Below are 17,709 nucleotides of genomic sequence, written 5' to 3'. Positions count from 1 at the left end.
TATTATAATAGTATTGCATGAATATGTTACACCATTACTAACTTTTGATCGACAATTTTCCTTCAAATAAATCTTTTCTCTATCAATACTCTAACATTGTCAGATCTTATATTTCTGTCTTCTAAAGCTTTTTATTACAAAAAGACAAAAACTGGTGAAGTCTTTCTAAGCAATAAATATAAATGTTATATTCAGCCAGTGGCAATCAAGGAAAAGAAGGAGTAGCCATAGTATTCAGCACTAAATACGAGGCTAATCTTCTTGAATGGCAGGCAGTGTCTCAAGAAGATGTGGGCAAATATCACAATGGAGAATTTGACAATGAGACTTATTTGTGCCTCTGGTACCACAGAAGGTTCTACTAAGGTAGAAGTGGAGGAATTTTTTTGAGGCTTTAGAGAAAGCAACCTGACACAATGAAAAAGGAAAAGTTGGTACTTGTCGGGGATCTAAATAGCAGAGTAGGAAATGATTGACAGACATATAAAAATATTTTAGGAAAATTTGGAGAAAAGTGCAAAGCTAATAAAAATGGCAAATACCTGTTGGATTTCTGCTCAGGACATGGACTGGTTATTAATAACACCATGTTCCAAGATAAAAATGTGCACAAATTCACATGGAGAGAAGAGGCAAGTATGGTGATATAAAAGTCTTACAGTGGCTGCACTGCATAGTTCAGAAGGCATGGACAGAGGGACGAATTCCCAAAAATTGGAGTAGAGCTCTCATAGTATCCATATATAAAAAGGGAAATAAAACTGAATGTGAGAATTACAGAGGTATTTCTCTACTGAGTGTTCCTGGAAATTTTTATGCTAGTATACTTGAGAAACGGCTGAGAAGAATTGAGGAAGAATAGCTTGGTGAAGAACAAGCTACATTCAGGCCAAATAGAGGCTGTCAGGATCAGATCTTCACTTTATGACAAATAGTGGAGAAATCATGGGAATATAACAAAGATCTGTATTTAAGTTTTCTCGATCTGGAAAAGGCATATGACAAGGTGCCAAGAGAGAAGCTATTCAATACGCTACAGTTATATGGTGTCAATGGGGCATTATATCAAGCAATACTTAGTCTTTATTTGAGTTGTAAATCAGCATTTAGGATTGAAGGAAGTACAGGAAGATAGTTTAATGCTAAATCTGGTGTGAGACAAGGATGTCCATTATCCCCTCTGTTGTTCATTATCTATATGGATCATATTATGAAGGAAAGTGGTATTAAACCTCATATCAAAATTGGAGATGTTAATCTCAGCTCTTTGCTTTATGCAGATGATGTTATACTTCTAAATAAATCTGCTACAAGTCTGCAAGATTCTCTGACTAAATTGAATAGCTGTTGTAATAGATATGGTATGAAGGTCAGCAATAAAAAGACAAAGACAATGAAAGTAGGCAGAATCGTTGAAAATGTCAACTGCATTATGAATGGAGAACCTGTGGAACAAGTAAAACATTTCAGCTACTTAGGCACAATTTTTAGTGTAGATGGTAAATTAAATATGGAAATAGACAACAGAATCAACAAAGCTGGTGTAGTAGAAAGTCAATTGAATAAATTCATATGGAATAAGAAAGAAATTAGTTGGAACACTAAATTAGCTGTATACAAGACAGTGTTCAAACCAGTTTTAACTTATGAATTTTAGAGCTGGTTCAGAAGTAAAACACTTGACCAAAGACTAGAGACTTCAGATATGAGAGTCCTGAGAAAGATTAGAGGCATGAACAGATGGCATCAATGGCAATATCATATTAAAAACAAGGATATTAGGAAAGAACTTGACATTGTCAGCATCTCAGAATGTGTTAGCAGAGCTAATCTAAGATGGTATGGATGCTTAAACAGAATGGGCGAGGAAAGATTAGCAAAACAAGTGTTCTCTGCCAGGTTGGCAGGAAAAAGAACTATAGGAAGACCAAAACATGGGTGGATTGATACGGTAAAAAGTGACTTAGAAGATAGAAATATAAGATCTGATAATGTTGGAGTCTTCACAGGTGACAGACTTATTTGGAGTTAAATTGTAGGTAAGAAGTTAGTAATGATGTAAGTTTTTCATGTAGTACTATCATATTCTGTACACCCCCTTGTGGAATTTGTTGATGATGATGACCTTTGAAAAATTGGTGGCTTATCACAGACTGCAATTAATTTGCATAAGTTCGCAATGCAGCAGGTTAACATTTGATTATACTGTACTTATTATATTGTGATATTCAAGTAATTTGAGAATACAGTTTGCTCAGTTGTATGCAACCCATTTTCTGATTTATTTATTATCTGGTTGAATAACTGGTACACAAGAAGGTAAGGATTGGACAGTCCAGATCAGTTCCCCACATTCTTTACATACTTTGTAGCCCTCTCCTAGTTATCTAGCTTTTTGCATCCCCAAAACCAAAAAAGTGCACAAAACATATACAGTCATCCTTCGAGTTACATCCTTTTGAAGATACGTCCGTGATCCCATAAGGGAATAAATAACATTTTCAGCTATACTTTCGAACAAGACGCAAGCAAGCGTAAGGTAAAGCATGCACAGTGGCAACAGTGCTTTCAGCGGCATCTTCCCTCGGCAGTTGGCATGTGTCTTCAACAGTTCCTCTGTTTATTTTGTGTTTGACAAATAGGTTATTTGTGTATTTCTCGTTAAATATTTCGCGATGTTTTGTGCAACATGGCCCATACATGCAATCAAAAAACCTAGTGAAGAATCACAGAAAAAGAGGTGAGCAATTGATCTTCAAACGAAGTTGCAAGTTATAAAGCAATATGAAGCTGGTAAACCCGTCAGTGCGATCGCATATGACTTCGGATGGTTTACAGTGATGACCATTTTGTCGTTGCTTCGTCAATAACGATAGTGATGAAGCAACGACAAGGTCCTGTCTGTGATATGGAAAAGCTACTTGCATCATGGGTAGAGGACCTGAACCAAAAGCGCATACCCCTTAGCACTGTGGCCATAACCGCTAAGACACAAGTCTTTTCAAAATGATCAAGGAGAAAGCAAAACCCGATTATGACTAAGAATTCAATGCTGCTTCCGGTTGGTTCATGAGATTCAAGCAACTCTTTGTGCTGCATTATGTGAAAATGTATGGGAATCTGCAAGTGCTGAGTAGCTTGCCAAGGAGTTTGTAGAAAAATTGGATAAAATTATTTTGGAGAAAAATTATTTGCCATTGCAAATATTTAATATGGATGAGATGTCCTTGTTTCGGAAAAAATGCCCGAGCAGAATTCATCCACAAAAAAGCTAAAATCTATACCTAGTGTCAAAGCTCTTAATGCTCGTGTTACGATTCTGTTACGGGTAATGTGGCTGGATATAAACTGAAACCATTTGTGATATAGTACAGTGAGAATCCATGAGCCTTCAAAAGCATTAGGAAGCATACTCCCAGTTCATAATCGAAGCAATAAGAAGTCGTGGATGACTCAAAAGTTTGAGGATGCCTTAGTCAACTGTTATGCCAGTGAAATAAAAAGCTATTGTGTGAAAGAAAGTGTAGAATTTAAAATTTTATTAATTCTAGATAATGCTCCAGGTCATTCGTCTTATAGCAGTGATCTTCACTAAGCTCAAGGTCATGTTTCTCCCACCCAACACCACTTCATTGATCCAATGGATCAGGGAGTTCTTGCAATGTTTGAGGCTTATTGTCTGAGCCATTTCTGCTACTGAAGGAAATGACCAGACACTCATGCAATCTAGAAAACATTCAATATTTATCATGCTATTAAAAATATTGCTGTGGCTTGGGACGAAGTGACCTCTCAATGACATATGGGTGGCATATGGAAAAAGACATTAAAATGGTTTGTGCATAATTTTGGAAGTTTGTAATAGTGGGCCTAGCAAACAATCTGAATCTCGAAATGAATGATGACCACATAATTCAACTCATAGAAAGTTCCCCCCCAGAAGAGTTGACCAACGAAGCGTTGGCTGAACTGGAGGAACAATGTGTGGCAGAAGAGGAAGAACGAGAAAAGGAAGAGGGGAAAAGAGAAACAGGAGAGGTAATTAAACAATTTACAATGAAGGGTTTTGCAGAAATGTCCTTTGCAGTTAGCGATGTTCTCAAAATGGCTGAAGACATGGATCCCAATGTTGAACGCTACTTAATGATAGAAACGAAAGTACATGATGCGTTTGCTTGTTATGAACAAATTTATGATGAAAAGAAGAAGAGAGAATAAGCAAAGCACATTGGACATTTTCATCAAAAAAACAAAGGTTACTCCAGAAGAGCCACAGCCGGATCGTTCACACAGGTAAGGTAATGAAGATATCGTGGAGGAAGATTTGGGTGATTATTCTCTTTTTTATAGTGGCGGTAACACACTGTACAATTTTATAATAAGGTTTAAAAATTAAAATGACAGTATACTTATTACAGTAAGTCCCTAACCCCTATAACTCAGTTGATTTAATGTATCGACTTACGTCCTGCCGGATGGAACAGAACCCGGACGTAAGTCGAGGGATGACTGTAGTCACAAGTCCTATAATAGAATTATAACAGTGTGAGCTCTGCTTTAAAAAAAAAATCAAACAGAGGAGTTTCCTAACAGAAATACCAAAAGTAACTTTAAATGACTTGGTCACATGTTTACTAAATATTATTTGTGAATTAGTTAATTTTTAATTTTACAGATTTAAAAAAAATTGGACTTATTGGTGTGCTTTGGAAGGAAATTGCTCATTAGTTTAATTCACATATCAGTTCTAAAAAAAGTATATTTTTTGATGCTTTAAGGATTCCCCCCCGAAGGTCAAATGCAGTAAGAAGGTCCTGCATGCAGAGAATGTGTATCATTTCTAGCATGCCTGCTTGGTTAGCCTAGTGGCTATGCGCTTCGTAACTATATGCCTGGGGAAGGAGTGTCCTAGCTTCGATTTCCATTGACAACATGAGGAACTTAAGGATCTTCCTCAGCCATAGCCAAGTTATCCAGTCTTAGGCGTGGACAGCAGGGTTTTCATCCTGCAAGCAGGCAAACCGGTCCTGCGAATACACACAGATACAGTCAGGAATACTTAAGACAATCCCTCCAGCCATAGATCTGAATTGTCAGCTATGCCAGTCCCTAGCTCGGGTAAAAATAGGGGGATCGAGGTGGTGCCGTACCTCTCCGTAAAAGGGGCTCACAGCCATTGAATCACCACACAAAATGAAATGAAATTTCTAGCATTACATGTGACAAGTCCATATTGAGTTCCCCCCTCCCTCCCTGTTTTCTGTTATGTGGAATCCCGTGTTTGGTGTGTATCATCATCAAACATAAATCAGTTGATCTACCATTTATTTTCCCCAAATGACCAGAATTGAAGTTTACTAGTGTTTAAATGGTTAGCATATCAAATTGATTCCTGGAAGAGCACTTTGTAATCATTTCTTCAGTTTTAATTGTGTAAATGGTTTTTTTTTAACTGGAAAAATTGATTTCCCACTGTGACCAGATCCTTGAGAGATGCTGTGTTCATTAAAGGTTTAATTGGATTATTTGGTTTCCTTTTTACATATCCTCTCCATCTTCCCATATGATTGGAAGTTTAACTATGATGGTGGTCTGAAAAGTCCTCAGCCTAACAATGAAAAAACGAATTTATAATTTCAAAATTATTTTTATTTTTCAACATAATCTCCCTTAAGACTAATACATTTATTCCAGCAATGATCCAGTTGCCATTATCCTGTCCCTGTAGTGTTCTCGGTAAGATCTGCAAAATACCCCTCTATGGCTGCAATCACCCCTTGATTCGAAGAAAAACACTGACCAGCGAGGAAGAGTTTTAGTTTTGAGAAGAGATAGAAGTCAGAGGGAGTGAAATCTGGGGAATAGGGTGGATGTTCCAACAATTTATTGTGCAGATCCCTTAATTTTCATATTGCCAAAACACTTTTGTGGGCAGGTGCATTGTCTTGATGAAAGATGATTTTTTTTTCTTCTGCAAACTGGGTCTTTTCTCTTAAATTTTTTCATCTAGTCTGGTTAAAAGATCTGAATAATATTCTCTGGTTATTGTTTTACCCTTTTCAAGATAATTAATAAACAAAATGCCTTTAGCATCCCAAAACACCGATGCTATGACCTTTCCTGCTGATGGAATCGATTTTGTCTTCTTTGGCGCTGAACAACCAGCTTCTGCCCACTGTTTTAACTGCTGTTTGGATTCTGGTGTGTAATGGTGAATGCAAGTCTCATCCATAGTAAAAAATCGACGCACAAAATCAACTTATTCTTGTTAAAATGCTCCAAGCACTGTTCAGATATTTTAATGTGACTGCGTTTTTGATCTGCTGTGAGCAAGCTCGCCACTTATCTTGCACAAAGCTTTTTCATATGCTATTCTTCATACAAAATATATCCTACACTTTCTTTTGAAATGCGTATAGTCTCAGCAGTTTCATGCACTTTGACTCACTGGTCATCCAATACCATATCGTGCGCTTGATCAATGATTTCTAGTGTTGTTACACTTTTTGGACGTCCTTCACATGGATCATCTTCAAGGCTGGTACGGCCACATTTAAAGTCGGCAGCCCATTTCTTAATTATCAAAAATAATGGAGAAGAGTGCCCATAAACTCTTATGGACTTCGAATGAATGTCTTTTGACGTTAAACCTTCTTTTAGAAAGAATTTTATAACCGCACAATACTCAATTTTATCCATTTCAAGGGATACAGACAACACTTTTGCTTCAGAGAGCTGTATAAAACAAACTACTTGATAGAATGACTCGCAATTTCACGTGGATGCTTATGACAGATGTACGAACTTAGAAAAAAACAATTCTTGCCGATACTGTTGCCATGTATGGTCGAGGCCAAGAACTTTTCAGACCACCCTTGTATATTTGTAATTATTTATGTTTAAATAAATAAAACATCTTTTGTACTGTGCAATAGTAAATTTTTTATATCAGAGCATTCGTGCTATATAATTAAGATGGATTATTTGTATTTCTAGGTTATATCGATCTCTCAAAAAGAAGAGTCTCTCCTGAAGATATTCACAAATGTGAAGAAAAATTTGCTAAAGCTAAAGCTGTGAGTTTGCTAAATATTTATTGACTATAAGGTATTAAATGATATTAAGCAGTTTTAAATTATTTTTATTTTTTAGGTTTGTCCTTTCAAATTATGTTCTTTTGCAGTTAATCCATGAATGTAACCCACACATTAAATGATAGAGATGCTTGTTTAGTCAGCAGTTAACTTTTGATTTTTGGGTTTTTTTTTTTTTTTTTTCTTTAGTGTTAATTTGACACAGGCATATTCAGAGCACATTTGTAACTGCATTCAAATTTTTAAATTTTAACATGTGACAACCGGCATAGTTATGTCAGCACTTCTGTCATTATAATACAAAATATAAGTACCTTGTCAAAAATCCTTGACAGTTAGACATCATGATTAAAAGTAACTAATTAAACTGCATGAATTAAAAGCTGTTTTATGGAAGACATTCTACATAGATTAATTAATTGAGAATGGTTTTATATATTGACCATGACAGGCCTTTGAGCCTAGCATGTCTCAAGGGAGAATGGGGAAGGGTTTTCACTCACTCACTCACTCACACACACACACACACACACACACACACACACACACACACACACACACACACACACACACACACACACACACATTCATATATATATATATACACACACACACACACACTGGGGGTGGGCTCTTCCCCACCCCCAGCACCTATGGCGCCCAACTCCTTGAGTTCCGTGCTGGTAAGACAAAAAACTTGACATAAAAACGTTTCAAATTTTGGCTTATCTTTTTATAGATATAGAGTAGGTGCATGCGTGCGCGCGCGCAAACATGGTAGTCATGCTCGTGAAAGGTTGCAAACCTAAAGCACATCAGTACTATAAATAGATGAATGATTAGGTAATTTTAAGGACCTTTCTTTGGAGACTGAACATGGTACTATTTCAAGTCACTTCATTAGGCCTTTAAGCAGGGTGATGGTCTCACACCAGGTGATAAAAATAATCTACCACCCAAACACACAAATGAAAATATTACGGTGAGATTTAAACCCACAGCTTGGAAGGCAGTGATACTTTCTGAGCTGTAGTGTCAAATCCCAACTGTGTCAGGTGAAAGAATACTCTATAGGACATATTATTTAAAGTATTACTGTGGTATATTCTGCATTCTTTTCAAAACTTATTTCAGTTGATACTCATACTTTAGTACAACACAAGATTTGTTGTGGAGAAGATGTCTCTCTCTCTTCCAAAAGTATGCTATTTGGAATTAAATTGCATTAGTATGGTTTTTTTGCAGACAGCTTTTGATGGGTCTCTTCAGAGCAAAGCACTTCGCCAAGCACTTTAATTGAGCTCATAACTTTTTGTGGTAGTGTTTCACTGCCTCATTCACATAGGGTACAAAACCTGAACTTCCAGGTACAAAAATCCTGATACCCTTTTGTGAGATCATCTGTCATATTCATTTAGCTGAAAAGCTCTTTATAAAAAAGATTCTTAATTTCCTAAACAGGATTCAAGTCCAGGTCTTTCCAGCTGAGGCATCATCATTACTGCTGAGCTACAGAGGCTCTGTTATCCATTTCCATATCTTATTCTCTTAACTTCTATATCACATTTGTATTTTTATTGAAATTTGTGAATAGGTATATATATATATTGTGTGTGTGTTCTTTAAGTTCACCACTGAGAATGCTTTGATGTTTGTTTTTCTGACTATTTTCAGTGCCTCCATAAAGCAGAGTTGATAGCTACAATTTCCTTTGGTTAGGAAGATTTGGATTTAATTCCCATTGTAGCATGAGAAGAGTAAATCACCTTTACTGAAAAAGTGAGTTAGCTAGTCTTATAGAAGACAGTGTTTTTCATCCTGCACAATATGTATGCTGGCAGAGAATATGCACTCTACAGATACATCTCTTGGAAAGAAGTCAACAGACACCATAGTGTGATGAACAAACCAGCCATGGCATCCACCTTAATAAGATGTAGGACCTCTTTTTGCTGCAGTGATTGCAGCAATCCTATGGGACATACTTTCCACAAGTGTACGATAGTGATCAGTAGGAATTTTGGATCATTCTTCCTGTAGGTATGTAATGATGTTCTGGACTTTTGTGGGGCAGACATCCCTTGACCTCGCTTCTCAATGCTTCAGTTCATCCCACAGATGTTCAGTAGGGTTGAGATCAGGGCTTTGTGGAGGCCAGTCAAGTGTGGAGATGTTCACATCCACAAACCACACAGTTACAGCAGCAGCCTTATGGCACAGTGTCAATGGTCAGTTCCATAGAAACATCACAAAGTAGGAAGCTTGCATTGTCCAGAATATTCAGATACATCTTCAGAGGTCCAAAGCCAAACCAGGAGAAACAGGACCATAGCATCACACCACCACCTTTGATTTCATTTCATGGTTGAGGTTATACATTCTGGTAAGAGATGTTCACCAGGCATCTGCCACAACCTATCCATCTGCTTGGTAGCGGGTGTAGTGTGATTCGTTGCTCCAAAACACACAGCTTTCCAAATTTCCATGTCCTGCTGTACACGCTCTTTGCACCATTGATGACGACACTGCATCCTGGTTTGGGTAATGTGGGGGTGGGGGGCTTGCATATTGAGGTCCTATCATGGAAACCCAATGTTGTGAACCTTGTTCTGAATGTTTTTGTGCAGATTTGTATTCAGTTGATTCCTGGAACTTTGCATTCAATGTGTTGGCCGACGAATGGCGGTTTTTACATATTGTCCCTCGTTGCACCCTATGGTCACGTTTAGTGAGTGTTGTGGGTTGTCCACTGCAGGTAGCATTGACTCTCTTCGCTTCCATCTCAGTATGGTATGACTGGTTGTTGACCTGGGATGACTCAATTTGTCAATAGTTTGTCGAACAGATAGGCCTGCAACATGGCATCATCCTATAACAACACTTCTTTCAAACTCCATCCAGGAGTTTGAAAGAAGTTCCCTTCTTGCAGCCATTTTACCTGGACACAGTTGCACTGACTTGAGAGCATCATATTCCTCCAATTTATACTGGCTGCAAACATGTAACTTGTTACATGGTGTTAAACTCTGAATGAAAAGAAATTATAACTTTTAGTATTTCATTCAGGGTTTAACAAGATTTGACATTCCCATTGCCAAATGGCATATCAGAATAATTTTGTAGATATTTACTTATCCATGTATTTTTTAAACTGTATAAAGAATTGTCAAGTTACTAAATTATATGATATGTTTTGTTAATTTATTAAAATATAATTGTGAATTCTGTAAAATATTGTGCACAAAGGCAAGAGGAAATAATCAGCTTAGAAAGGAGATAGCCTGGAGCTATGCATATGTGTCGGGCAGAAACTGCCGAATCATCAGAAACTCGACACCAGAGTACATATTGGCGCTAGTTGTTGCAAAGAAGTAAGCTGCCATGCGCAGTGAGCCAAGCAGCGACGTAGAAAGAATGAAGAAAGCAGGGAATATAAAACCGGTTGCAGCGACTTAAATGCTCTCTCTCTTAGATATCTTTCATCTGGTAGTCTCATTGTGTCATGATCGGAGACGTAGGAAGGTCGGGAGGTCTTGTGGAAGCAGCCATAGAGAACCAGTGGTCATTGTATAGTCAAGCGTAGATGTGTTCCTGATCCAGCAAAGGTTGTATCGGTGAACCTCTAACCATGCCGAGCTGAGTGAGCGGCGAGTCAACTCTATAGCTTCCTCAAGAGATGGGCCATCCCCAAGACTGATGCCAAATCGATTTGATGACACCTAAAGAGAACCAGACAAAAGAAAGTGCCATCAAGAAGCACATGAGAAAGCCCAAGTCCCAGGTAAGAGAGCCCTTTGTTAATTTTGAATAATTGTGCCCGAAGAATTTGTGTTTCTTATGGAAGGAACTATCTAAGTTGAAGCTTTATAAGTGAAAGAACTTGAGAAATTATCTATAGGAATTAGAGAGACTTTTAAGTGAAATTTGAAGGCGTATGTGAAACATTAGAAATGATATATTTGTTGTGATTAATATGAGTTCCTTTAAGGAAAGAAATATGTGAAGGATCGTGTGTTTTTAAATTAATCCCTTACATGCAGTGGGAGGTATAGTGTAATTAAGCTGAGAATTCTCAATTATTTGTGTAGTCAAAGTATGCCAGAAATAATTCTTTATTGTGTAATATTTGAACTTGACCAATTAAATATTCTTTGTTAATTTAAACCATGGAATTGCCAGATTTCTTTCCATTGCACTGCTCATTCAAATGCAAACCAAGGCGGGGAGATATTTAAAGTAATATGGGCTACGGCTGCAATGAATAGTAAAGTATAAATGAATTGAGAGAATTAAGCAAGTGTTTAGATCATTATTATAGTATGCCTAGCTGGGGAATAATTTCTTGATGTTACTCTGTCTAAATGTCTACGATGCACGGTGGCACAGTATGAAATAAATTTTCCCTGCATTCGAAAGGAAATTAACTCTAGTTTAAGATAAACGAATTGGTGCCCCCCCCCCTTACAGCAATCCCTTATTGTTTGAACCACGTGTGCTATTTGATGATAGTGATTGAGCCAAATAGAAGCTCGGAGGCTGCAATAAGTTTTAAATGTGTGTGTATGCTTAGTTAAAAGTAGAATATTTGAGTAAGAACGTAGTTTGAAAAAATAGAAGATAAATAAAAGAAATAAAAATAAGAAAAGAGGAATACAACAATGGCATGATGCACCTTGTCAATGGGGGATCCATTGACTTCTTTCCAAGTAGTGTATATGTTCACCTTATAACCAACCTGACTATTTTCATAGTTTTTGTCTTTTGTTGTTGATTTTCATAGCAACATTTGTTACAACATTTATTTCTGACCTTCAACTTTTTTTTCTTATGCATATGTCTCATTGGTGCATATAGTCAAGTAATTGCCTTCATTGAAACTTAATTGTTTCTGTGAGATTTCTGATTAATTTATTGGAAACCAGAAATAGTTCTCGCCATGTTTGGCCTTCAGTGCAAGCCATGTCAGACACATTGTAGGCGTTATTGTCTGCCACCTATATTCAAGGATGCAACAGTAAAGGCTTTCCAGGCCAGCTCTGGAAACTGTTTTGAAGATGCATTCTCCTCCTGAATACATTACTATCAGATAATGTATTCAGGAGTAGAATGCAGATGATGTAATATATTCAGGAGGCTTTCTGATATTCTTGTTACTGTTGCTACTTAGAAGTTCATTTATATCACTCTCTAGAGGACACTGTTGAGGCCATGAAATAACAGAAAATTGGCTGTACTTCACTAACCATGAAAGACATCATAAATACAGTAATGCAGTAGATGGGGGGGAAGGGATTGCAAAAAATAGCAGGGGGAAAAAAACATAAAACAACAAAAATTCACCCAAAAAGCAATAAATTAAAATCACAAATAACAACACACACACACACACACACACTGAGAGAGAGAGAAAAATCCACTTTTATATCTATTTCACTGACATTCTTAACCTTAAAAATAAATGTACACCACACTTACAGGTTTCTAAATTAGACCTGTTATTTCTCATTGAGTCTTAACTGGCAATCTTGGCAACTATACTCCACTAGAACTATAAATTATATATTTAGTTTAATCCTTTATCCAAGTGTAAGCAAACCAAGTTTGCACCTGAAGTATCTTCAGGACTGGGGCAACTCATGGAAAAGGTGGTATAAGTTCTCATCACTTGCCTTAGTATTTCCCATAATGCAAAGCACATTTCCTTGCGGACATGTATAATGCTATGCATTAAGGGAAGGGCCACTACCCAGACCAGTTTCGACCTTTATTGAGATAGGTAAAAATAGGAGTATATAGATAAATATGACTTCTCCATTACTTCCACCTTGGTATCACCACCACTGGATCTGGCTCTCACTGATGAGACCGCAATAAAGGTCAAAACCGGTCTGGATAGTGGCCCTTCCCTAAATACATAGCATTATACATGTCCGCAAGGAGAATGTGCTTTGAATTATGGAAGATACTAAGGCAAGTGATGAGAACTTATACCACCTTTTCTGAGTTGCCTCAGTCCTGAAGATACTTCAGGTGCAAATTTTATTTGCTTACACTTGGATAAAGGATTAAACTAAATACATAATTTATAGTTTTAACCAAGTGAAAAAACTTCTTACATCCACTAGAACTGACTGAACTACCCTATATAATTTTATATGTTATATAACATATGTTTCTGCAATCATTGGATCTAATATCCCATGTGTCAGAGAATGCCAAACCTAGAATCTCATCTTTTTGATCTGCTCTAGTTCAAAATTTCCTTGTGGTTCGTTTGCTGTCTTTATTGCACTCCAAATTTTGATAAACATTCAGCCTTCTTTTGTTATTTATCTCTAAAGCTGGATTTTTTGTTTCAAACACTGAAAGTGATGCCATCTTTTTTGGCAAGTATACAACTGAAATTGGCTTTCCTTCTCTAATTTCACTGGAAAAAATGTTGAAGGATTTACTGTTAGTAATGATTGTACACAAATCATCCATCTACTTATCAGATGATATTCACCATCTTCCCAGCACCTTTGATCTTTGCTTTTAATCTGTTTTCTTTTGAAACATACTGTGGATACATCTTCAACCAGGCACTGTCTCATATCCTTTAGCACTTTATTGTTGCTAGATGGGACGATGAAGACAGTAGCTTCTTGTTCAAATGGCACATGAATCTTTTGTTCTCTTGCCAAGACTATTTGGCTTCAACTTTTATGCTTACACCTTTCCACTTCTCTCACATCCAGATAATATTGTTATAGCATGATGCATACAGATAAGGCTGAATGCTTGGCACCATTCTTCTTCTTCTCCAACTTTTATATAGGTAGTCACAGTTTCTGCTTGTTCATCCATACACAACTTGGATGAAGCGGTATGAGCCAAGAATATGTAGTCATTTATACAATTTCATTCCTCGGGAATGTATAATTAACTGTATATTCTTACTCCACACCTGTTATACCAAGAATGGCTCACTATGTCTCCTCTAATCTTTCATCACAATGCAAAGGCAGAAGAAGAATCCGTAATGGCTTTGGATACTAACAAGTCTTCTGGTTAATATTATCCTCTTCACTCTCTACTTATGCACAAAATTTGTACATCACAATTAGTACTCATCCTATATTATCTATACAGTCTTTCATATTGTCTGCTAATGACAACATGAAATCCTCTATTACTCTCTCTTCATTTCTCTCTGGTGAAGAAAATCATGGAGAAGATTGTCAACAGCCAACTTCTTTGTTAACTGGAGTTCCACCTATGTCAGTCTGCCATTCTTGCTTCATAGTAGATTTAGCCAACATTGTCCACCTTTGGACACTATGGTTGCTCTTAACATTTTCAGCTGGCCCAGTTGGCTGACCAATTAGCATATCTGCCTGCCAACCAACAGACTCCAGCTGTGAATTCAAACTTGCATCTCTTTGTGATCATGTTTAGGTGGCAGATGAATGTCATTGTCAAAAAAAGAAAAAAAAAATAATTACAAAAAAAAAATTGATAAAAATAGAAATATTCTTATCTCACTCATGATACTAATGTAGTATGGGTCTACAACTTTATATGAATGGGAAGGCACATGAAAAAATTTGATCATATGATGATTTAGAGGTTTGCTTACCATGTGTCAAGAAGCATCTGAATGCTGATCAACTTGCATATATACTAATGCCAGAAGTATCAAGAATAAAGATGAGAAATTCTTAGCAATGGTAGATGCAGTCGGACCTGAAGTTATTGCCAATGTCGAGACCTTGCTGACAGAGAAGGATATGAGGATATTGCTCTAAGAATAGAACATAAGTGGTGTATTCAGAGAAAGTAGACAGGCGCGAGAGTTTTTCTATGATTGCAGGGGGCTACCCCCCCACACACACAAACAAAAAAAAAAAAAAAAGATAGCCATCACACTACCTTCCATTATTCTCACTTCATTTCTTCTTTCAAATATCATGAAGATCGTCAATAGCCATGGCAGTGCTGGAGTACCACTTTTATCACTAACCTCAAATCCTATCCATAATGTTCTTCCATAATCATTGCTACCCAAAATAGTCCTTATTTCTTGTGAAGAAGATGTCACTTTATTTTCCATTATAATCAGATGTATGAATAAGATTAAATTTCATTGGTGAGAGCCTCCTTTGGCATGTTTCCACCTGCAGCACTTTTTAGAACAAATTTCACATTATGATGGTAAAACACATTACCATCCTAGCCTTGTCAAACTCAAAAAAAAAATAAATAAATAAATAAAAATCCTTTCTGTTAGTCAGGATACTACTTCTCATTTAACACTACAAACATTATATAAATCCCAAACTCTCTGACTCATTACATTCACTTGCTCGCTGTTCTGTTTCTGTCCTATGCTTTTCTGTATGCATTTTCTTGAGTGCCGTTCCACCATACTAGTCACTATAATTTTTTTCACTTTCCTCTAAGAATGCAAAAATACAAGCAGCTGCTGATCCAGACCAATAATAGTTCCACTTTAAACATAAATCAACTTTTGTTTAATTTCATCTGCTCTAGTCTCAAAGAACAGAAGTAGAGGAAATGAAATAAGCAGAGATAATGTTGTAATGGCACTGATTTTAATATATTTTTTAATATGTGATCCATATAAATGAAAAATAAGCAGAAATAATGGCTTATTTTCTAAGTTAATTTCAAAATAACTTTTTTTATACAACATGAATTTTAACTGCTAACCTACAATCTAAGGTAGAAGTTTATATTGCTCTGTATGTTTGTTATGCAGATCTTTTTATATTCTCATTTTACAGCTATTTGTCTTAAAGTGAAAATTTGACATTATTTGGCTTGCACGCTCTTCCTCAAGTATATCTTGAGCAATTGTCCTTGGTCTAATCAATGTGCTTATATAATCTAACATGGAGCATGCATTAAGGAAATTTCTCTAAGTCTCAGTCAGTTTTATTTTTCTTTATAGATGTTAGAGCTTTACTCCAGTCCTGAAAGTAGTAGCTGAAAGCTGGTGTAAAGTCTATGCTGCTTTTCCATGGTTGCATTTCTTTTTTGAAGCTGTATTATATTTCTTATTTGTCTTCTTACATACAAACATTAGGGTAACTTTTATTTATTTTATTTTTTATTTATTATTTTTTTTTAACTGATGATCTCATTTTAAGTAAATTCTTGATCTTCTTACCAAGTCTGTAGTGTAGGTACTATAAAAATTTTTATATTTGCATATTAAATATATAGTATGCTTCTCTATTCCAATATTTTTTCCAGTACTGCATTCTTTCTGGATATTTTCTTCCACTGTTTTACTGGTCAATTAATTAAGTAATTGTAATTTTTCAAAATAATTACTGAACATTTCCAGAATATTCTTTTTTAAACAATACTTTTCTTTAAATAGGTTGACTTTTCAAATCCTTGACAGAATTCTCATTTTTTCTGTCCTGCTGTTAACTTTACCATATTTATTCGTTTAATCAATATTATCTTCAGTTTTTGCCATTTTACTTTTAAGGTTCAAGCTTTGTATGCATGCAAATTTTCTCAAATAGTATATTTAAGCCTGCAGTTCAGTAGGAAAACTGTTATCTTTGATTCATTTTAAAACTTTCTTAAATATTTTTCTTTGTGACAATCACTATTTCAGAACCTCTGTACACTTGTGTATCTTGGACTAGCTAGAAGCTATCAGTGTCAGCAATAATATAATTGGTCTTTTTCTTATTTCTTGTATGTTTGACTTCATGCACATCTATGTTGAAACATGCTCTAAGCAATGACTAGGCCATTGAGCACAAAAGGAGCCTGCATTGCTGAGTTGGTATTGACATCCTTTAGTTGGAAAGACCCATGCTTGAATTCCACTAGTGAACTACTTTTATAAGGGTATTTCAGCTGAAAGTTCTCTGACTTTGCCTGCCCTGTCCTTTATGTGCAGAACATAATGAACAGCATTTAAAAAAAAATGTTGGAAGTGGTATCTAATCTAATGTAATGAATGTTATTCGTGCGACTTTTCCGTGCTTTTTTGTCAGTGTGTTATATATTTCTTATTTTTTTACTTATATACAAATATTTTAAGAAAACTTTTACTGACGAAATCTCATTTTAGGTAAACAGTATATTGCGCCATGTTGCAGAAATATTGAAGTATGAAACTGATGAGCAGTTAGAAGAACTGTATAAGAAAACTGCTTGGCACTTTGATGAAAAATATAAAAAACAAGCTAGTTCATATGATGTATTCAAAGTTGCAGTGAAGTAAGCCTAATTATGCCTTCATTTTAGGAATAATTATATTATTTTTATAAATTTCTTTATTAATTGATATTATAGGAAAATCAATTAAAAATAAGTGTAAACTTTAAACAGATAATGTTTGATTCTGTGCGGTTTATGGATTTAACTTTAAAATAAATCATATAATATCCTTATGACATGTTTATTTTAGTGATCCTGCTACTTTAGATGAATGTGGGCTAGATGAAAATACAAAAGAAATCCTGCTTAGTAATATTAAGCGAAGATTAACACCCCAGGCGGTTAAGATTCGAGCAGGTATGTTTTGTATGCTTACATTTTTTTAAACTATATTATTATTATTGCTTTTTCCTTTAATGGTGTATTA

The 17,709-nt window shown here is 35.9% G+C and overlaps 1 protein-coding gene across 2 annotated transcripts in view; it reads left to right on the top strand.

Moving 5' to 3' along the window:
- Positions 1 to 17,709, top strand: part of eIF2alpha (eukaryotic translation initiation factor 2 subunit alpha) — an 83,866-nt gene that overhangs the window by 21,835 nt on the left and 44,322 nt on the right. For both annotated transcript variants that reach the window (XM_090391188.1, XM_090391189.1), the window contains exons 3-5: positions 6,997 to 7,076; positions 17,194 to 17,342; positions 17,533 to 17,639. In XM_090391188.1, coding sequence (XP_090247314.1) covers positions 6,997 to 7,076; positions 17,194 to 17,342; positions 17,533 to 17,639 — 336 coding nt within the window. The remainder of the gene's footprint in view (positions 1 to 6,996; positions 7,077 to 17,193; positions 17,343 to 17,532; positions 17,640 to 17,709) is intronic.

This window comes from Typopeltis vanoorti, chromosome 4 (assembly GCF_054136105.1).
Source record: "Typopeltis vanoorti isolate ZY-2024b chromosome 4, IOZ_Tvanoo_1.0, whole genome shotgun sequence".
Lineage (NCBI taxonomy): Eukaryota > Metazoa > Arthropoda > Arachnida > Uropygi > Thelyphonidae > Typopeltis > Typopeltis vanoorti.
The sequence above is the reverse complement of the archived record's forward strand: the minus strand, read 5'-3'. Positions and strand labels throughout refer to the sequence as shown.